At 33.5% G+C, this 24,148-nt stretch overlaps 1 protein-coding gene across 1 annotated transcript; it reads right to left on the reverse strand.

The window, feature by feature from the left end:
* Positions 1-7,296: 7,296 nt before the first annotated feature.
* LOC123547860 (uncharacterized) lies at positions 7,297-19,740 on the reverse strand. The gene is made up of 3 exons (XM_045335105.2): positions 19,544-19,740; positions 13,175-13,542; positions 7,297-8,516 (listed from the first exon to the last, which is right to left on the reverse strand). Exon 3 carries the CDS (start codon positions 8,321-8,323, stop codon positions 7,337-7,339), a length of 987 nt encoding a protein of 328 aa, XP_045191040.2. The 5' UTR covers positions 8,324-8,516; positions 13,175-13,542; positions 19,544-19,740; the 3' UTR covers positions 7,297-7,336.
* Between the last annotated feature and the right edge of the window lie 4,408 nt (positions 19,741-24,148).

Here is a 24,148-nt window from a genome sequence, read left to right on the forward strand (position 1 = left end):
CAGAAACCCGTTGATATCAAATGATAATAATCTTACAAAATTGAAAACAATATCAATAGATTAAAAAGCTTAAACCCAATAAAGCATCCCCTCGTCGGGACTTGAACTTAGGGGCTGGGCCCTTAAAATTTGTACATTAATATGCTGTAATATAATTCAACATGTTGACTATTTTATGGAAGGAGAGCACAGTACTCGTTAAAGAAATGTGGAATAAAACAAATGCTTTAAAGAAGTCATTGCTATTCTCCATCTTAATAAAATATAAATCAAATATAGAAACCCGTTGATATCTATAATATTTACCTTTTGTAATTGAAACAATATTAATAGATTTTAAAAAAAAGCATCACCTCGTCGGGGCTTGAACTCACGGCCTTTCAAAAATTGTTTATTAATGTACCGTAATATAATTCATAATGTGGACTATTTCACGAATCTTTCTGAATGAGTGATATCTTTTCTTCCGAGTGAACTCTTGTCTCTATTTAACACAAATGAACACAGCTGTAGAATAAAACAAAATAATATGTATGACCATATCTAATTTCACTTTCACATTTAGCAGTTCCTTTCTACATTCGTTGCTGTTGTTGTCGGCGCTATTGACCAATTTAGCGAAACCCTTAAAGCATGAAATATCGCTTTTCCGTAAAATAGCATCTACTGAAAACTGACATAATGTATATGGAGAATTTAAAATCGTTTCGGGAATGTTTTAGCCTCTGTATGAAACACATCAAATTGATCAATAAATTGCTTCTAACATTTTATTGAAAATGTTTAACACCTGTTGTAATATCTTTTTAAGTATGATTGCTTTATACCTGTAAAGAGGTATCAAAATTTTTGATCATGCACATCGATGCCGTTACCAAAATGATACAGACACTTGTGATAGCAAGAATTCTGACATAAAATTGTCATGAAAATTCTCAAAAATGTTATGAAATGCAGTTTGACAGCCCTTGACCATTGATTAAATTATCCCAGAACTTTCAAAAGCTAAATCAGAAATGCCAGGCAAATGTATTATTACCCAGTCGTGATACTCATCATGAAGTTTCATCCTCGCAAATTGCTTGCCACAGTCTGGGCTAAAATGGCCGACATATTGTAAAAAAGTAAAAATGACTGTAGCAATGGAAACTATGGACAATGGAAAGTTTATTGTTTATAGACTCCATTATTGTTCAATAAAGTTTTGAGATCCTATGGAAACTATTAATCCCAACTTTTAACAGGCTTCTGTCAAAATAAAACATATCTACCGGTAACGAAACATTAGAAGAAAGGCAGAGGCTTATGCGCAGGAATGCTAATCACTACAATTAATTAAGTGCGGATGTTTAAAGTCACTGTGCAGTTCTACGCGATACGAATGCTGGGCCAGCAAATTTGTGTAGAATATTGTTCATGTGTAGCAGAGAATGAGCTTTGTTCAATTACCGGCTACATGAATATCGAAATCGACATGTAAACATCACGTTGAGATATTTTAAAGCACATATAAAGCTACAACACTATTGGAATATGGTGATATTCGCATAATTTTTTATATTCAATACGAAAATAATCTGTTGAAATATAGCGGGAGGGGTAAGATATTGTTTGGTTATTTTACATCATTTAATGGTTTATATACTTCAATACTATAATTATATTGTCAACAAATATTCCATAATGGAAAATAAAAGATAATATATTAAATATTGCTGTGTAACTTAAGTAAATTTTAAGATATGCAAAGTTATATTTTCAAACATATTTTCAGATATTGCTGAACACTTTGGTGTCTTTAATCCGATCGCACTGGATTCCCGTTCTGCATACACTCATTTATTTCATTAGTGAAAGAAATTTTACACATCTTAATAAAATATCGTTTCAAAACTAACGTTGAATGCAGAACAGTCAATTTGTTCTGTTTAAGACACAAAAAATATAAAGAGATTGTATCCCTTTAATATTAAAATAATGCCACAATGAATGCACTGTGACAGTGTTGGGAGGTTCCAGTGTACACATCCTCTACGCACAATCTCATTGTGCATAATACCTATATATATATAGCTAACGAATAAAAACTCCCGCGCCTATTCATGTTTTTTGCATTCATTGCGTATTGAATTAGCTCATTTTATCGTACTGTGTCTTAAAACGTCGTACCTTGTATTTATATAACTTCAATTAAAAACTCTCCCGCGGTTATTCATATCTGGTTTACATTGTGTAATGAATTAACTCCCTTAATCATACTGTGTCTAAAAATAGTGTACCCTTTTCCCATACAGCTACGATTCATGCCATTTTTCGTTTTTCAGATAACACTGAATCATTTTAGTTTACAACGAACTGAGATCTGACGAGGCACCACTATTGAATGTCAGTACCCTTCGTAATGTAAGATTCTCAGTTTTGAATGAGACAAAAATAGTTAAAAGTTTGCTATTTTTAAAAAAAGTATTATAAAGGGAGCTAATTCAATATATAATTTAAATAAAATATGAATAACCATGAGAGAGTTTTCAGTCGTAGCTGTATGGGAAAAGGCACATCACTTCAAACGGAAAAAAAATGTACCAGGTCTACATTTATTGAAAGACTGGTTGTTTTGCATGAAAATAATAAATATCTTATGTTCTATATCAGTGGAATCCATTCTGCACGATGTATTAGCAATTGAACATTCGAGCATTGAAGTTGCGTATTAAAGGAGCAAGGAGTTTATTCGTTGAATTTCTGAAATTCTTTAATGTAAAGAATATATGTATTTGACTTTATAAATATATTTACAGTAATCTGAACAGAAGTGCAAATTTCAAAAACTGCACATACCTTTAGAATGAATTCATTCTAACCTTTCTTTCTTGCGCAAGAGAGTCAATAGGAGGTAATCATAATTTCGAAAGAGCGCATTTTCATTTAAGTTCTCTAGAAAAATTGCGACAAATGTGATATAAATGTTTCAGTTTTCCATCCATTTCCAAGGCAAAATAGGTTTGTTTGTTGTTTCGTTTTTTTTTGTTGTTTTTTTTTTTGTCGAAGAATCTGTTTTTGTTGGGCTTTCATGTTAGGAAATAGTCCAGGCCTCAAAATATCTAACAAGTTATTGAAACAAAAGAATGGCCAATTTACTTACAAAGTTTACCAAAAAAATATATCTTTTTAAATACAATGAAATCCTTTCCCACCCTAGTCGGCGAAAACAAATGCCCGATGCCGAAACCAGTGGGCCGTGTCGATGACAGCGTACCGGTATCAGGGTGTGATCATGTCACCCTAACCTATTTCCATTCGCACTTTGATCGGTGGGCGATGGTAGGATACACTCGCAAAGAAACATTAGATGAAGACAATACATATCGGCACGAATGTTTTTGTGTATTATGAAATTATCATATAGTCGTGTAATTTTGGAATTAAAAAGTGAGGTTTGGGATGCCTTAACCGGTTTAAATGCCTTACAAAAAAGGTGTTTTTGCCACTGGCTGTTTCGATGCAGCACCCCATTGTGTACTAGTATACATGTATTTCGATCAAAAGACACATAATGTACTCTAGATGGTTGTAATTAATCTTTCAGATGAAATATCTCCATACTGCCAGTAGCAAACATTAATATGTCAATACCATAACAAAACAACTAATTATTCTATTGATGTAAGATTTGACCGTATACTGTATGTACGGATGATACATGTTCTATATGGCTGAAATACGTGTGAGGTAAACGCTCATCATGTGTGATCTTTTAGGAAAAAATGATCGGAAACATCAAAGTGAGGGAAAAAAACGAGTAGTTTATAGAATATTTTTCTTGTACTGTTTTGATATTTTAGGAGCATCTTATTTAATAGAACCATATACTTACATTGCAGGAATCGGAAACAGTTTCCGGAGTTATTTTAAAATGTGACATACGGATTGCAAGTTCACATTTATGACAGATACTTTAGAACTAATTCAAAAATGCAGATTGGAATAATTTCCAAGTTATTTTATGAAAATATTCCGAAGTTATCTCGAAAACAATGGGAATGTAATATTGAACACAAAGGGAGTGCGATATTGAAAACAAAAGGAGTTTGATATTGCCAGATTTATTTACACATTAGCTAAATTCTTAACAAAATATCAGTTTTCAAGTCACTTGGTAAAATGTCTATGTAATTGTACGGATTTTCTGAAAAAAAATTGACAGGTGATTCGAGAAAGACAATGAATACATCGTGTCAATACGTGGTAGTCATTCGGTTACAGGATTTATATTCAAACTGTGCAACAGTGGTAGAGTATATGTGGGGATACGCAATTCCAGTTTTGGCAGTGTTTATAATAGTAATAAACAGTCTTATTGTGACCGTGCTAGCAAAACCTCACGTGAGGTCACACACAACTCTGATATTGACACTAATAGCATGCAGTGATACATTAAATATTGTGTTTCCAACCATCTGGGCGCTTCAAGAACTACCTCAGATACTCGTCATGTCTTTGGACTTACATACTCGCAGATATCTGTGTGGATATGTTCAACATGATATCACTGTGGCTAACCGTTCTTCTAGCATATATCCGGTGCCGGTGTCTAAGATCGCCGTTTAAATCACGTCACATCCATTCCTATAAAAATATCGTGATATACTTGCTGGTGATATTACTCTTAGCTACTTTTGTGCACTTGCCGTCCTTTTTCCATTTCACATTTACACCAGTCGTTGTAAAAGATGACAGTACAAATAAAACGGAAGTAGCCTGTGGTGTTTCTGAAACAGTTTACAGTATTCTCCAACCCTGCTCGGGAAGAAAAATACATCTTCTGATGGAGACATTAATAGATTCATTTATACCATGTGTGATTTTAGTATCCTGTAACATTTCAATTCTGATAACACTGCGCAAGGCAAAGAGAGATAGACGTTTTCTACGAAGTGATAGTTCAAGTTTGAAAGGTTTTCAACGTAAAAGTGATAAAGAGGGTGGAAGTAGTTCACTAACAGGAAATGATGATAACATAGTCAATGAAATTTCAAAAAGGGATTTAATAGATGGGGACAGAAATGGTTTTAAATCAGCTTCAACACGCAGTGAGACTAAATATTGCGGAGCAAATAAAACAGGAAAAAGTACACGACCTTTGCTAACCGTCACTGAGCGCTGTAAAGGATTTAAGAAGAAAACCAGGATTTCAGATGTATCATTTGACAAACTAGATAAAGAGAGCCGTAGAACAACTTGGTTTATTTTTGTTATTTCTACGATGATATTATTGCACGAGATTCTATTGGTCGTTGTAAACATTTACAATTTAATAATACATTATTACGGCTGCTTTAATATGATACTGGCATTGTGGCAGTATTTGACATATCCAACAATCTTTCTGATTTATGCATGTATGAGTGGATCTTTTCGAACTGAATTTATGAACGTTATCACCAATTCTTGCAAGCAACGGCAAGAAAATACGTGTGACTCAAAGAAAATGTTTTTAAGCCCGTGTTCAGTACGTAAATGTATTAACCGGGACCATACAAATGGAGATCAATCTGGATTACATTGTGATTTTGACACTGGCATATAAAAAATAACTTCAAAGTGAACGCAACGGACATGTGTAGCTTAGTTATGGATTTCATGACAGTATTATTTTCCATTTATGACCTGCAGATAGTAAACTTATGCTAAGTAATGTTCATGCTATATTCGTAGGCTATTAACGTTGAATCGAGAAGTGCGCACAACTGCAACGGACATATTGCGTGACTTTCCTTCCCCCGACCCTTTTATCTACCCCTTACCATCCCCACCCACATTTTTTCTGTATTTTGCATATATCTGTAATGTATTTATTGTTGGATTTTTTAAGCTATCGTCTACGATATATTTCCATTACAGCTTCTTTTTGTTGTGGGCCTACTTTGCGTTGCATGGCTCTATGGCTGTGTTTGGGGTGCTCTGTGCTTCCGGGAAATCTACTCTTACCTTTTATCTTTTAGAAGTGCAATGAGATTCCACGAAGAAAATGAGCGCAAGTTTCTCGATGTAAAGCTAATATTGTGTTAATATTTTCATTACTTGTGCATCTTCCCTTAACAAAATTATATACAAGATATATTTAGGATTTGTTGAGTAAATAACTTCACGCTTTGAAACGGAAAAGTATTGACATCTTAGTTTTCCGATTATGAGCACACGGAGCTTGAAAAAACGTGTATAATAAATCAAGGCTTAGTATATTTTCTCCTTAAAGTGACCGACAGGCAGCTATAATGTTATTTTTTAATGAAGTAGTATACATTTATATCTCGTTATAATATCATACATGTAGACCATAAACTAAAACTTAAACTTGTTGATTATTTAATTGATTCAGCTATTTTTGTTTCATACTATACCTTTATCGTTCATCCCTTTATCTTTTCTTCTTTTACGTGAGTTTTTACTACTCTGTATTTAGTTCGGTGTTTAATTATTACATTTTACAATTACCATTGAAATCAGTATCATTTATCTCTTTCAATGACATTTGCTTGTTATTACATATCCAGTGATTCTCAATCCTACTATTCAATAATTCAATTCATTGCTCTAAGTCGTTGTTTTAACATCTGAAGTATGTTTTCCTATTTAAACTTTAAAGGTGCACAACACTTTTTGTCTTATCAGCGAAATATGTCATCTTTCCATGTTTTTCATATAAAACTGCCATAAATGGGAAATCATTGTGCCATGAAAAAAAAAAACAACATGTAATTTTATGTAATAAGGAGAGGACAACCGTAAGCTAATATAGAAATTTTTGTCCAATTCCTGAAATGTTATACTAGTATTTCATGATTTTCTGAATAAAAATATGTTTAAACTAAACTAAAACTTTATGATAAAATGGTGTCAAGTAACGTTCTAAAAATGCGTGTTATAGTTATCACGCAGTGAAATGCAAGTCAACTAAAGACCGGTATCTTTATACTGCTGCATTATAGAAACTGGTCCGCAGAACAAACATCATACTTTCGCCTGGCAATCATGAGAATATAGTGTCTTATTTTGTGTAAAAATACATTCGACGGTGAAACAATATCTCTAGTTGGCACCTGACTCACATGAGTTAGAAATGGAGACGAAATAGGATCTACTTTTAAGGCACTTTTCCTTGGAAGCATAATTTTACCGAATTACTGCTATTACGTCTTTTGGGTAATAGTGAATACTGACTGGGACGTCTGCGGAGCAGTAATCACTGTATACATTTTAAAGCAAAGGAAAAAGCCTTACCATCAACCCATATATGCACCTGTTAAGTAAAAGAAACAGGAACAATTTTAAAGACTTACGAGAAATTTACTAGAAATAATATAAGGGCACAATAAAAGAGGAGCGCAGCGAGCAGTCCACATACGTACAATACGGTAGATATCCTCCCATAGAAGGAAGCTTCGTCTAAGTCATTAACATGATAACATTTGTCAGATTTATGCATATATATCACAGCTGGAATACAAAATATAAACACGAAGAACAACAGGCACGGGCACCAAATGCACGTGTGAATTCTGTAATTATATTTATTGTAGACGTTCTTTGTTACATCAATGACGTCATCACCTGTGGCTGTTGAATTATGTCTAATACCTTCCACATTTTCAAATTCATCCGGATAATTTACGCAGAAAACAGACATTTTCTTTGCGTATGGATTTAAGAGTGTAACATCAGTATTTGACTGACTGCACCGATCTGTGTCACATGGTCTCGTGAACTTTGACAAATAATTGTCCGTTGATTGGTGCTTGTGATTATCACAACCGTTTAAATAAATATCCTCGTAATGATCAGTATACTTTAATTTGGACTGAGAGTTTAACCACAATGCAACCTTAACGTTTCCATCCTGTTCACAGTATCTCTCTAACTTCTTATCAATCGAGTCAGGTTTAGTTTGCTCACCAGCTGTCAACAAGGGATTGACAATGTTAGTTTGAATACCAGTCCTTAGTTTTGAATAACAAATCCCAGCACGGCCAATTGAACTTTTCATATAAATTTCATTACCGCATCCTTTTAAGTCATTCAACTTTTTAACATTTTCAAAACTTTTCAATCTTCCTTGCCACTTTTTATCCACAAAGGATGGAAATTCGGTGCCGCCGTTTTGTATAACTAGATTTCTACGAGAGAGTTTCTTCAACCTTACATTTAGTCTGCGACTAGCAGAGCTGTTTTTGAGTTTTAAATCTGTTTGAAGTTTCTGAATAAATCCGGTTCTTTTAATGTTGTCCAAGTACTTATTCTCATAAGCATGATAGCAAGATGTCATTCTTGCTCAATGTTCCGAGGAGAATGTCCTAAATATGTCATTCTTGCTTATCTAGAAATACGTGGATCCCCGATAGAATGTCTAACGATGTGTTTGAAATTGTAATGAATAATATTTTAAACCGCCGGAACACAGCCTCCCATTCGTAAATATATCAAGTGTTTCCTTTCCCGTTTTCTTGCATAATACGTGACTGTAAGAGTACAAAATCCCACTTCTTAAAAACGTTAGGTATATCTATTACGTCCACTTTCACTAAAATACCGCTTAAAGATGCCGACACAAAGTCTCCCATTTTATAAATGCGTTTATTTCTTCTTTCTTAAATACTGGTAAAATATTCTTCATCAAAGATATCATTGTTGTAACTCTTGGTTTTGCTTTATGTTGAATGTATAGATTTCTTTTCCTGAGTAATTAATAAAAAGGAACATGTAACATTTCATACGGCGAAACCTTGTGTTTTTTAGGGGACCAACAAGTTAATTATTCATTAAACCTGTTAACAAGCATTTAAATTTTATGCATACTTTAAGATTTTATACAATTAATACATTATTTTTGTCGAAATGATTTTATCTGTATTTGACGTAAACTGAAATAAAATTCATAATCTTTATTGTCAATTGTCTCATCTATATGCAAGAACAAAGGCTTATTTTGACATTATCTCTGGGCGTAAATGAAAAAAAATAAGCGATCATTTTGGTAAAATTAAATAAAACTGTGATCGTTCAAAATGTTAGGAAAATGCATCACCGGAATTCGGACGTGTTAACAATATTTATGTGACAAGATTATTACCAAAAACGTAAATTTGTCTTAATAACTAGCTCTGTGGCAGGTTTACGACAAGTGAATGCGGTTTTAGTAAAATTGTCTTCTGAAATGTAAGTATCCCAAAGACACCTGTATGCGAAATGCTTGGAAGGGTTCTATATTTCGATAGATTTATGTACAACAACAACAGGCTTTATGGTCAGTTTAGCGGCTATTAAAGGTCACCTCGTACTTTGACTCAGTGTTGTTATATTCTGGTCAATTTCCATTTGATAACCCTTATCATGCTGGACACGGTTGATTCTGCCATTGCGACCAGTGTAGATCATGATCAGCCTGCACATTCGCGCAGTCTGATCATGATCTGCACTGTTCCCCATTCTGTCAGTACCTTTTGGTAAGCCCCCCTTTTAATGGTTAATGGTACTATCAAAATTGAAAGCTGGACAAGTTCATTATAGAAATTTAGCAGGGTAAGGAATAAGGTGTAACAGAATTTCACTTGAGCTGGTACTGAGGCTGGGGGTGTTGCACATTTCATTACCTCACATAATCGGACTGAATCAAACAGAGGCTGCGATTATTTTGCCTTAACGCGTTCTATCACTCCAGAGCATATTCTAATATATTTTATAAAATGTGATGCGACACGTGTAAATTATGAAAGAAAAATCTATTCTGCATGATAATTTAGAGGTGAATAACTGTTTGATTCTTACAGACACACACTTACTGCTTTTAGATTTTTTTTATATTTCATGTCGTGTGCTCGAGATAAAATGTTGCCCAATCAAAATATGATGCCGTCTGCTCATACGCTCGAGATATTGTTTGTTCAATTTTGGAATATTCATACACATTCATTCTTTTTTGCCCCTCTATCAAACTTGTTAATGGCATGTTGATATATCTAAAAACATTGTCGCCCTATTTTCTCTATATGTATTGTCAAAACAATATATCACAAATGATCCTTTATGAAACTTTTTACTTATGTATACTATTCATAGTATGCGATTTCTGAAAAAGACATGACCGCTACTGACTCGGACTTGCTTCGACATGAGTATTCATATCTGTAGGAGTTTGGAATCTCAGGTGATCGATCTTGGACTGTCATGACCGTTTTGTTTTTCAGAAAAAGGTTTATCTCGAGCACATGTCTTTCTTTTTATCTTGCGGCTCGACATCTTATGTCGAGCGTACGCCATCTTATTTCGAGCGCACAACGTCTTATTTCGAGGGCACGACATCTTATTTCGAGACATCTTATCTCGAAGGCACTACATCTTATTTCGAGACATCTTATCTCGAGAGCACGACATCTTATTTCGAGACATCTTATCTCGAAGGCACGACATCTTATTTCGAGACATCTTATCTCGAGAGCACGACAACATATTTCGAGCACACGACATGTTATCTCGAGCGTAGACATCTTATCTCGAGTATACGACTTCTTATCTCGAGCTCATGACTATATCTAAAGCGCACAACATCTTATCTTGAAAACATGACACATTATTTCGAGTGTCTCGAGCATGCAACATCCTTTTTCGGGCGCACGACATTTTATCTCAAATGTACGAGATATTATGTCGAGCGCTCGAGAAAAAGGAGGGCGTATCCTAAATATACCACCATAGTTTCCCGTTATGAAATGATATTTGTTCGAATAAGTGTATAACGGCCTGACATATGTACTTATGAAACTTTATTTGAAAAAAGTATTATCATTGATGTCAAAAACCCTTCTTTTTTTGCAATACTTTCCAAACTGACCGATTAATCCTTTTTAATGTATTTTTATTTGAATGCTTGAGTTAATGTCTGGTGCATTTGTTTGTATTTTTGCATTGCCTTTATTACGTAGAAAATAAAAAACAATACCTTTTGCCAGTAAATGCAGGCTGATTCTAGATGTTAACGCAAAAGGTAAATTTTATTTACCGTCGCTTTGTGAAACAATGAACATTAGCTCTCTAGAGCTTTTTGAGCGACCCTTTTTAAGAACATTTAAAACCAATTATACCTTATCCCCAGCAATTTGCGGGGGACCTTCACCTCCGTAAAAAACCTCTTAGCCCTCTCGACCAATGCGTCCACCAAAACGCAACGACAGAAGTTTGATTTTATAAGCTGAGTTGCGCGAAACAATTCCTCAAAACTTCCAATCTTCTCCAGAAACCATATAGTGCAAGAGGTATCAGTAAATAGATGTATGCTCCAACACAGAAAGTGTATCAGTAATTGTATATAGTACATAGATAAATAACAAAAACAATTAAATGGGATGCAATTTGTCAACTTCTGTTAAGGTTTAAAAACTTTAAATGCATTTAAACATTTGTTTTATATCAAGTTTTATTCAATTTTCATTTTCAAATCTACTATATGAATAAAATTATGCAAACACGACAGCGAAAGAAGAGAATCTTCATATATACAATATGTTATAACAAAACTCTTGGATTAAAATTTGCATATACAAAAACTTACAGTTGTTTATTCTATATAATATAAATCCACACAAAACTCTTTACCAGGTAGTGGTAGGTCAAAATAAATCTAAAAATTGAATGTACGTAACATGCATGTTGTACCACAGAAAAGTGGTAAGTTATTTATAGTAACAACAAAGGGAAGTTAATCCTAAATCAAAAATCTATATAATATAAGTCCACACAAATCCCTTAACCAGGTAGTGATAGATCAAAATACACCTAAAAATTGAATGTAACATGCATGTTGTACCACAGGAAAGTGGTCTCGATTTTTCCCTACGGCCAGTAATAAAAAGTTACAATATAAGCTATTTATAGTAAAACAAACGGGAGTAAGTCTAAAAACAAAAATGTCTCGTGGTGGTGAACATTTATGCCTAGTTACATCAAAATCCCCCCTTGCATGAAGAAGAAATGCTCCGAACAAGGTCATTCTTGAATTTTTACCTTTGACCTCTACGTGTGACCTTGACCTTAGACCTAGGGACCTGGTTCTTGCGCATGACACTCTGTCTCGTGGTGGTGAACATTTATGCAATCCCTTTAAAGATTGTTGAGTTACAGACTGGACAGGAAAAAAGCCATCTTTGCCTTTGACTTCCAAATGTGACCTTGACCTTTCAAATAAGGGCCCGGGTTTTGCGCACGACACGTTGTCTCATCGAGGTTAATATTTGTGCCAACTGATATTTAAATCCTGTTTTGCATGACAAAGTTATAGACCGGACATGAAAAAAACCTATTGACCATTGATCTCCAAGTGTGACCTGACCTTTAAGCTAGGGTTCTGGGTGTTGCGCATGACACGTCAACATTTAAGCCAAGTAATATTGTAATCCCTGCATGGATGGGTGACAGAGTTCTGGACCGGACAGGAAGAAAAAACTATTGATCTTTGGTCCGGGTTTTGCGCATGACACGTCGTCTCATCATGGGAAATATTTGTGTTAAGTAATATTAAAATCCCTTGACAGAGTTATGGACCGGACAGGAAAAAAACCCTGTTGACCTTTGACCTCCAATTGTGACCTTGATCTTTGAGCCGGAGGTCCGAGTTTTGCGCCTGACACGTTGTCTCATTATGGACCGGACACGAAATTGCGGGCGGACGGACGGGCGAAATGACGGAATAATGGAATGCAGAATGACGGACGGAAAAGCGCATTCCTATAGTCCCCGAAACTGGTTTTCAACCAGTAGGGGACTAATAAAACTAAACCGACCATAGAGCTATAATGACTTCTCTAATGACTGGTTACTTAAGGGAATAAAATGTCTTACCCTCCATAACATAAAAGACATGCAGCTAAAGATACCCCACTTATCCAAAATGTTTTAGTGCATTTTCAACGCTATCCCCTGCTTCAGAGAAACTGTGAAACAGATTTTTAGAAACCGGATATGTTCCAGCTACTTACTTTATTTATCGTCAAAGGGCATAAATTATTTTGAAGATAAATATGTAGAAAGTTTGTGAAACCTTCGGCAGAGAATACTGTGTAAGGAATATTACATAAAATCATTAAAATGCAATTAATATTTTTGGACGGAAAGGAGCCAGACTTACCTGTAGTTAAGCCTTGTTCAAAAATGGTGATGGGTATGAAAATTTCTTTGCTTTAATGACCTTATGCATCTCCTTTCTTGTTTCTATGTAAGTTTATATATAGTATATAGTTTATATATATAGTAACCCATATAGGAGTCTTCTCCAGAAGACTGTTAGTAATGTTAGTGAGAGGATAATGCAAGCTACAGAAGACGGTCAAGTTCCAGAAGCCTTCCTTGTTCTTTAGCGCGTCAGGTTTAAAGCACCCGTACACGGGACTCTTTTCCCTATGTTAGTACTTTTTAGTTGGAGGAGCGGGGACTCGAACACACGACCCCTGGTTTCGTAGTCAGACACTGTTACCACTGGACCACTGCGTACCTCCTCTATAAAAATGCTTATATTCATACACTTCATAAATATAATACAAAAATTCAAACATTTAAAGATTTTATTTAATGAAATTTCATGTTATGGCCTACAACCATATAAATATGTGTACTGTAAGGATCTGCCTGACCGTGATTCCGTCATTACTGATGTAGGTCCAAACGTGTCCGACAATATGTTGTTAAAGTTCCTAGATATTGCGAAAAAAGAGGAATTTTGGCTTTGTGCTGGAAACATATTTTGAGTATTAGGAGTACAAGAAGGTACAAAACTTTTTTTCTAGTTTGGGCATAAATACAAACAATATTAGCTATGCTATACAACTACTATTCGTCTTTAACATTTCTTTTCATTTTCAGTTTAAATAAGGTAAAATACAGAAAAATAAGTTTGATATATTGAAACAAAATATTCCTAAGTGTGCGCACTATACTGATACTGATTCTTGTGCGAATGAATTTTGCCAGTAATGTAAATGATTGTCGCCCCTTTATTTAAATGTAATTAAGTCAGTAAACAGTCTAATATTTGTGTTGCCCCAGGCCAGAAGTGGTACACTACAGAATGTGATAGACCTCCAGTCTATACAGGAATGATAAGTCAGAAACAAATAGGCAAAATATGATTATAGCTCAGTTACAGTACAAATCTTGTATATGGAAGCTAGGTATGAGTATGACAAAAAAATGAAACTTTTAAAGACCAAATATAAAAATACAAAGCGTTATTGGAAAATGTTAAAACATTGTGCAAGTTTCAAAGAAACAAATATTTCACAAAGTGTTTTTGAACAATATTTTAAATCAGTGAATAAGCCAGGTGTCCATTTTTTCAATCCAGATGAAGATGTTTTACATTTTGTAAAAAGATATAAACGAGATGAGTTAGATTATTGTGTTTGAGGAGTAAAATCGGTTAAGTCCTAACAAATCATGAGGCCTGGGTATATATCTTAATTGGCCAGTTTTCAACTCTTGCACTAACAGTAATAGTTAAGTCATCGCTAAACCTTGGCCTATGCTCTCCGATTTACTAAAACTCGGCCGAAGTTACTAGCCGTGTCAACTAGATGCTCCCGTCCTATGTTTGTTCTTATTTACATATATCAGTTTTCTTCCCTTAAAGGGAAGTAACTCCAGAAGGGTGTTTCTACATTGAGATTTTTTATTGCCTGCTCCGAACATAGGTATGGTTCAGCATCAGATTAAAATTGTGCTATTTTAGAGGCCTAAAATTTTCTGATAAATGTTTCAGTATTATATAAAAATAACATGCGCCAGGAGCCAGGCTATCACAAACCCTAAAACAAAGAAAAATTAACAGGAATGCCACGCACCAAAAACGCAGCTCCCAAACGAAACCCCCAGCACGCAACGCGCGCACCACACACACATACACACACACGCACACGCAACACACCCAAAGCCAACACATTAGGACAAAACGAACAACACACACGCGCACAAAGCCAACACATAAGACGAAACGAACAAACAAATATAAACCGGTTAATACATACAGCGAAGCGTCTTACCGCTATGTGACATGTACATACAATGTGATATTTGCCTTAAGTTGTAACCACCCTACACCCAGGTTTAGAATAACAATTTGCTGACACCGCTCAAAGTAGAAAAATCCAAACGAAGGTTTAACTTTTCCCGTGCCCCAATGCTCACGTGCTGACTAAGTCGTTGTATATATATACAACGTGGCTTAACTCAGAGGTTAAGTCACAACTGAACAGTTGAAAAACTGGCCAAATATGTTTTTCATACATGGTAAGCAAATTTTAATGCCAGTGTTGTTATCTTTATTCAATAAAATATTTAGAATGGGTTATTCCCCTGAAACTTGGTCGGAAGGTTTTGTTGAACTGCTGCATAATAATGATAGTAAAAATGATGAAAATAACTTCAGAGGCATAACCTCTGCTAAGTACATTAGGAAACTTTTCACGCGATTATTAAATAATCGAATAAAGGACAGGACTGAGACATATAGTGTATAATACTGTATATATAGAGGCACAAGCAAGTTTTCGTTCTGAATTAGCCACGGTTGGTAACGTATTTGTTTTGCATGGTGTTATTCATCATTTGGTTAATATAGTAAACAATTATATTGTGCATTTATTGAATTTAGTAAGCTTTTGATTACGTAAATCGGGATAATCTATGGTCAAAGTTAATTATCCCCCGCCGATGAAATCGGGAGGGGGGTATTGAAATGGCGTTGTCCGTCAGTCCGTCCGCAGCCATTTCTCAGTAACTACTTGGTAGAATTTCATGAAACTTGAAATAAACATGAACCAACATACTGCGATGATGTCCGTCAAGTTTGTTTTTTTTGATTGGTCAATTTCCCTCAGAGTTATTGCCCTTGATTTAATAAAAAATGCCCGTCTGCAGCCATTTCTCAGTAACTAGCAGGTAGAATTTCATCAAATTTGAAATAGACATGAATCAAGATACTGCGCTGATGCCCTTCAAGTTTGTTTTTTTGATAGGTAAATTTCCCTTAGAATTATTGCCCTTGATTTAATGAAAAATGTCCGTCTGCAGCCATTTCTCAGTAACTAGCAGGTAGATTTTCATCAAACTTGAAATAGATATGAACCAAGATACTGCGATGATGCCCTTCAAGTTTTTTTTCGATTGGTCAATTTTCCATATAGTTATTGTATTGTCCTTTAATTGTTTAAAAATCCACAGATCTGTACATAACAAACCAACCAATGGGAAGAATTTCATTATACTTCTTTCATTCTTTTCCATGAACATTTATTATAAACATGTGATGTTTAGTACCTACACCTGGTCGCCACCTTACCTTGGTCACTCCCCCTCCCCCCCCCCCCCCCCCCCCCCCAATTTTTTTTTTTCATTTTTTCATTTTTCGTTTTCTATCAATATTTATAATCAACATGTATACTGTTGTATCCTCCCCCCCCCCCCCCCCCCCCACACACACAAACAAACCATTAATTTTCTTTTACTTTGATTTTGACTAATGAAATTATTTGCTTCTTGGTAACATTCTTAACTTTTTGCTGGATATATATTTTTGCCGTTCCTCACCTCTGACCCTTTCGGCGGGGGATTCCAATTCATCGAATTAGCTTGTTCAACTTGGTATATAAGGAAACATTTTTGAATATCATTGGATCATTGTACTCAACAGTGAAATCAAGAGTTATGTGTTGTTACGAGTTAAGCAATAGTTTCGAATATATTTTAGGGGTAAAACAGGGTGAACGTTTATCTCCTTTATTCTTTTCAATGTTTATTAATGATATAGAAAAGATATGACACCGTCGGACACCCACGGCCGATTCATTCAGTTACTCTCCATTCATCGTATGAGTGAAACGTAAGTAGGCAATCGTGGGTAACCGACAATGAATATATGTATGCTAAAATGGTTTTGGTGGTATTTATGTTAATATATTCAAACTGTTTTGATACTATATGCAGATGATATAGTCATATTTTCAAACAGTAGCACAGAATTACAGTCCAGTTTAGATTTGTCGCTAGATTATTCATTGCCAGCTTTCATAGCCAATTTTACATTGTAGCCGCCTGTAAAGCTCTGGTAAAATTCCAATTGAGAATGCTTTTTTTTCCCAAAGATTTTAAATATAAATTCCACATATAAATGACACATCTGCTGCGAATTCTATTAATTAACATCCCTGTCCACATTAACACCATTTGGTGACACTCATTTGACCCCCATTTAATCACGGAACAAAGTTTTTACCGGCAGACCACGTGTGAGGGATTTTAAAAGTAAATAACGCATGCTTTTCTCAAAATTCTCACGGTCAATGATTATGACACAATAACTCAAATGTCATTATGCTACACAGTTCTAAGCGCGTGCAATTAATCTGACCAATCAAAAACCTAGCCAATGATGGATAATGAGGTAATTAAAACTTCTAATTATAGAATAGGTAACGAGGCACTAAAATTAGAACCAAATGTTGGATCTTAATTACTAAATTTGATATGATGTGTAATAAATTACTGTATTGATTTTGAACACAACCCCAATTATGATTCCTTCACTTTTTTGAATAAGAGTTGTCCTCTATTGATCATGTGTCTTTATTATTATTGTTATTTATTAGAATGTGAATCTCATGTTTATGCTTTGTACATACTGAGAATTTAATAATAAACTTGGAATTGAATTGCAATTGATTACCTGACAATTCGTGCATTTTTGGATTGTTTCCCTTAGGCAAGACCACAGGATTAACGTATTTCGATTATCTGCTACCTGGTGAAAACTGATATTCCATTGGTTTTTGGAGAGTCAGTGTACCTTTCAAGTGTATCAATTACCGAGAAGGGGAAATAGTTTGGTTTTTTTTTTTTTTTTTTGGTTTTTTTTTTTTGGTTAATAAAATTAATAAAATTAATATCATGTGACAACTATACCTATTTTGGCATTTTATGAAAAAGGAGATATTTGTTGATCAAACCAAAGAATGATCAAAATACATTTTATTTTTATAGCTATTTGATCAAACATAATAATAATAGAAAAAAAATATTTAGAAATAAGTTAAAAATTTCGTTATGTTTTGAAGGGAAAAAAAATGTTTTCTTCAATCTCTGTCTGGAGAAGTGCATAAATTCAAATTTGATATGTTAGAAAAATGTGTTATTCACACATCTAAACGTTTTGTATCAATGCCTGCAGAATATTGTATAAAAACATTTGTCTTACTCTAAGATTGAAAACCTAATATACATGAAAACGTACACTTTAAGCAACTGTTTGAAATCGAAAACGAAAATTCAGTATAGATAGAACAATAATTTGATTTTATCCAGTAATATCATATTCAAATAATGGTGAATGCATCATTTTCCCATTATTTTTGTAAGCTTTCTATACTATATAAATATAATGGAAGAATCATCTTTATCGGTATGACGTTTTTCATTATAAATTTGATATTATAAGATATTGTTTGTCAATGAGGTTTCACTATATCTGAGTTTTATTATCATTATTTCTATATTACTGCTATATATTTTATTATTTTTTCTTAATGTTGTATAATGATAGTAACACTATTTATTAATCAGATAATAATTACAATCTAGATGATAATAAAATAATTATAATAATTATTAGAATCATTATTACTATTATTATTATTATTATTATTATTCCACATTCACCATTTCATTCTACTCCATTGCACACATCTTCATGGTCTAGGTGGGTCCCCTACTGTGGCAATTGCTCTTTAATCAGTCAATGTTATGTAATCGCTGATAAGCAGCAGATAAGATGGGAGCTGTTTATTGGATTTTGGGGGAGAGACACTTATATAGTAGTGGATCTTTAAATTGTAATATATAATTATATGCTCTTTACTATAAGTAAAAAATATATTTCGAAAATAGATAACTTGATAAGAATATCACTAACAACAGATTATCCTCGTTTTAAGTTAAATTAAAATATGGTTATAAGGTAATATAACAATATATATCCAGCGTCAAACTAAATGTCAAGTGTCACCAACTGAATGTATCTAAAGTATTTGACAAAATCTTTGATCTGCAGATAGAAGTTTTTTCTGACGGATACCTCTCTATTTTCGTTGCATTTTATTATATTCAACATAAATTATCGTAATTGTTGATTATCATCGCTTCCTACATTGAGGTAATAATAACGAAATGTTAATACATGTAATTACGCGAAGCATTAACAACCCAGAGCACACTTCTATCTTTGATTTATTACCAAAACAGCTAGACTCATCATCATCATAATCATCATCGTCCTCGTCGTCTTCGTCATTATCATAACAATCATCATTATTATGTACGCTATAAAACATTTTAGTTTTAAGATATTTCATATTTGCAATTGAACAGTAAGAAATAGATCGATACAATTAAAACATTTAGATGAGACAAAAAAAAAAAGAAAAAGAAAAAGAAAACAACCTCACATTCTTACCTTAAGTGAATAATACGAACTGGGAGAATAAGATAGTTTGACTTCTTTGTAGTCCATCCTGTCAATAACCGATAAGAGCAACAGTCCTATATATTTTAACCCGTCCAACCGTACATGTTTACTCGGTGTGTAACAGCATCTAATTACGTGTAGATGTTGTAAAGTCCTTCGATTGGCTATCCTCTCAAGACATTCATTGAATATAACATAACCGTTTTTATAAGGTTGCAGAAAAAGCTTGCACCGTAAACTTTGTAAAACATTCACCATGTATTGCACAGCAAATCGGTAATTTGCTGAATAGGAAGAGTAGAGATGGTACCTACCCAAGAAAAGCAAAGGGGGACAACTCTGAATTGACCAAAAACTGAAGCCAACATAAAACATTGGTCAAAAGTGAAAGAAAAATCAGATAGGTCCCTTTTCCAACAACTTACCAGGCAGACAAAATATGACCTACATTTGTTTAAATCCCTTTGTATTCAATATACAATATGCAGGCTTTTCTCTTTAAGAAACGTTAGTGAGTTTTGATCTTTTAGCCAAAGTTATTTATTGTTCTCAATGGTGATACATTGGTTTACACAACATTTATATATTAAAATGTATATATCCAACAATGAGAAATAACAAAAAAAAGAGTTAAATTGGTATAAAGTTTGTGTAACAAAGTAGCTAGATTGCGTATATTTATCAATTCAATGAATCATTTTAAACGTGTTTCTTATGCTTTAGTCATTTTGAAGAATTTCTCTTACTATTCAGGAGTATTTTACTTCAAATAATGTTACACAAAAATTCATTGTCATCAAATTTAATTACAATGTCTTAAGGTGTGGTTGTTATTACAACATTTTAAGGTAGCTTATAGGTAATGACTCTATGTAATATATTTTAAGCAATTCAACATTCTCTGGATGGAACTAGCACGATCATTTGCTTTCCTTGAAAAACAAATAAATGCTGAAAAAGCATATGGAGATTATTTGATGATTTACGATACAGGTCAACTACCCTTAACAAACTATATAGTGTTTTTTATATATTTTTGTAAACAAAGTAATCAGGTAACTTCAGATATCAACATTAATTTACAACTTAAACTGTTTACACAACTTGAAAAAAGGTTTTTGTTCGGGCCTCTCATTCACAATTATATCAACAATTATCACCTGAATTGAGTGCATTCATGAGTGCAAAAATATTGATGGCAAAATGGTGTAGGGGTTTGTTTACATTATAAAATCTTAAATAACTTCTTTCAGGTAAATTTTTGGTATGGTTTTGGTAAGCTTATTATAAGGAGCATGTCATTCTCTTTCACTCAGATTTTTTTCAAGCGATTTAGACTCTTGGCTAGTCTTGGAATTTGACTTTATTAAAAGACAAAAGGAAGTTTAGTATAGGCTCTTTCAAACTTTTGAAAGCAGAGTAAACTTACAATATACTCTATTGAATTTATTTAGCTGTGAAAACGTTTGATATAGACTATAATTGGGGAAATCCTAAAATCATTGAAAAACGGTCAATACAAGGGTTGTTCATTTTGCTTCAAATATTTTGAGAAAGTCATTTTTTAGATATCAAATATTTCTTTTTTTACATGGAGAAGAGAAAAACCAAAACTATATTTGGTGAATTGGTGCACTTAACTATCATTTCGCTCTGAAAAAAATCTGTAAAGATGAATTTGAATTTTTTAGGTACAATCTCTAGGAAGAGGCTAGCATTTTACACAGTCAGCCTTTTATATTCAGTGAAAAGCAAGAGCAACCTGATAGTGATGGCTGGAATACATGATACATGTGAATAGAAGAAAAGGATTGCATGGCGGGGAAGGAATAACGAGAGATGGCCTGGTTGTAATGACAAAAAAAAAAGACAGAGAATTGTGAAGAGGCGGGTGATTGTAGCAAAAAAATGTTTACAAGGTAGGAAAAGAATAACTGGTGACAGCCTGATAGTTATGACAAAATTATATAGGTGGATGGTTGCAGAAGAAAGGAATTAATTACTGCGCAGAAGAATAAGCAGAGATTACCTGTTAGTTATTACAAATATGGACTATTAATTATGACGAGGTGGATTACTAAAAAGAAGAAACGTATTACAGGGTGGGAGAAGAAAAGCTAGAAATATCCTATAAATAGTAATGACAGGAATAGAATGTAATAGAAATTGTTTGACTCGGAAATGTTTTTGAGAAGAATTCATCAATTACAACTAACATATAAAGTATACTTAAAGCCAGGACCAACTTCTTATATGAATAATTGTATAGAAAATGTTAATGGGATTTATTTGGACATGTTGAGTGATGTTTTATATGTGCCTTTAACTGGATTATTTGTCTCTTATTATGCTGACATCCCTTGTCCAGTGCAGGGCATATATATTTTTATTTGGTCACACTTAACATGTTTAAATGTTTTCCTTTTTGTATACAATGCATATTATTTTATTATATCTAATGCGTATCATAACAGAAATGTAAATTGTTTTAATGTATGTGTGTAAATCTTTTATTAGAGTTTATATAGTCATTGCTAATCAGTTCTCTTCTGGTCTGACCAGAGGTGATATTCGATCTTTTAAAATGTTTTTTATATGCGCACTAGTGCTCCAATTTACAGTTATCAGTCTCTTATTATATGTTAATTTTATGGCAGTTCTTAATAATTGGATTAGCAATGGCTATATAACTTTTATCTTGTAAATTTGCAATTTTGTTTCAATTTTTGTAATGATCTCATGCTAAATACACCTTTACATTTAGGATGCTGGCCAGGTCTGTATCAGGACACCTCATTTGATAATGTTTTAATACTATACATTTTCGGTTGCCAGTTGGGTGCCTGATATAGTTCTGGTCATCATCATGAATGTAATAGATAATAATAATATATATAATTCTGTGATATATATAGATTTTTAATTTGTTATTTTTGTTTTTTATTACTGTCTCATATAGTTCAGTATTGAACAGCCATTAACATGTAATATAATATGTGCCATAGTTGTATATTGTGATGTTAACATGTATATTGGATGAGACAATAAACTAAATAAACTATAATCTTCTACAAGTTTTCTTTCGATAAATTTGAATCAGTGACCAAGTAGCGATAACGTCTATAACAATTTCAATCTGGTTGTTTGGGATTTTTAATTAGGCCGACCGTACCTATTCACAAGATAAGTTTTATATATGACCATTTTCAAATCGCAAAATTGTTTGAAGTTAGCTGCATTACTTTTTACATGCAGAGAGTCTGAACTGTCGCAACACGACACACTGCCTTTAGAAAAATGATCCTAGTAAAGTGTGGAACACATCAACAAACCAAATACGTATTTAGTTTACAAGAAAAAAATGGTCAACACTTCCACCGCAATAAAATTATAGCTTTTATTGAAAAAAAAAACCTAACTGATTTCTACAGAATTACAAGAAGTTAAATGTAAGATGTGTCTTATGCTTCTATCTTTGTTCGAGTAGATTTCCTGTAGATTTTCCTGTCTTCCTTGTGCTAGTAAACAAATACTGATGTATGTCACTTTCAGTAACTTTTTTTTTGTTTCTATGAACCTACGACCACGAAATAAAAAAAAAACTGAGGGAAGTTTATATATCTAGGCATCTAATGGATAAAAACTCTTATTACATGCTCGTGTCTATTCCCCGTTAAGTTAATATTTTTCCATACACTGAAGCCTGAATTTCATATCGGGTGCGTGACGCAATCTTATGTGTGATCTTGCATTAATTCTTTTATTTAGTTCAGTATAGACTATTGAACAAATTCATATTATTTACATTACATTTATACGTGTAGATAAATAAAATGTTGTTATTACATGCTCATTTATACACTCCGTTAAGTTTCGAAGGAACCTAAGACGTCAATATTTATAGGTTATTAGATTTGTATCGAGAAATCTGCACGAGTTCTATAGCGGAAATATTGCATGACTTTAGGAGCGCAATATAATTCCGCGAAAGAAGAGTGTATTTTTCTCAATGCAAATCTAATCATTTTTTTTTATTACATACGCATATATACTTAAAATTATTATATAAATGATATAGATTTGTTATTAAGGCTGAGTAAAACTGAAAATATCGTCGTTTAAGAACTTTTAAACGAGACGATAATCATGAAACTGACGTCACAAATGACGTCACACACCCGATATGAAACTTGAACGTTAATACGGGAAAATATTGACGTGTTTTAGGTTCCATTGAAACTTAACGGAGTTTATAAATGTGTATGTAATAATTTTCCATATTGACGTTCAAATTGCATGTCGGGTGTGTGAAATTTTACTTCGGTTACTAAGGATCGCGCCAAGTGTAAATCAATCTATACAAAAACGTAACCAAAATTACTAAGTAGAAAATGAGGCCAAAAAGCGGAACAGAGGTAAGAAAGCTGCGTAATGCAAGTAAGATCATCAAAGTAAAGAAGTGTGTGAAGTTTCAATCAATGCCCTGGCGGCTACTGAGATACCGGCTTATATTAAAAACCTTTATCAAGTTTGGGCGCCGGTAAAAAGGTGAGTGCTATAGCTTTACCCGTTCTTCGAACATTCCAGCTAAAA

This window comes from Mercenaria mercenaria, chromosome 9 (genome assembly GCF_021730395.1).
Source record: "Mercenaria mercenaria strain notata chromosome 9, MADL_Memer_1, whole genome shotgun sequence".
Classification (NCBI taxonomy): domain Eukaryota; kingdom Metazoa; phylum Mollusca; class Bivalvia; order Venerida; family Veneridae; genus Mercenaria; species Mercenaria mercenaria.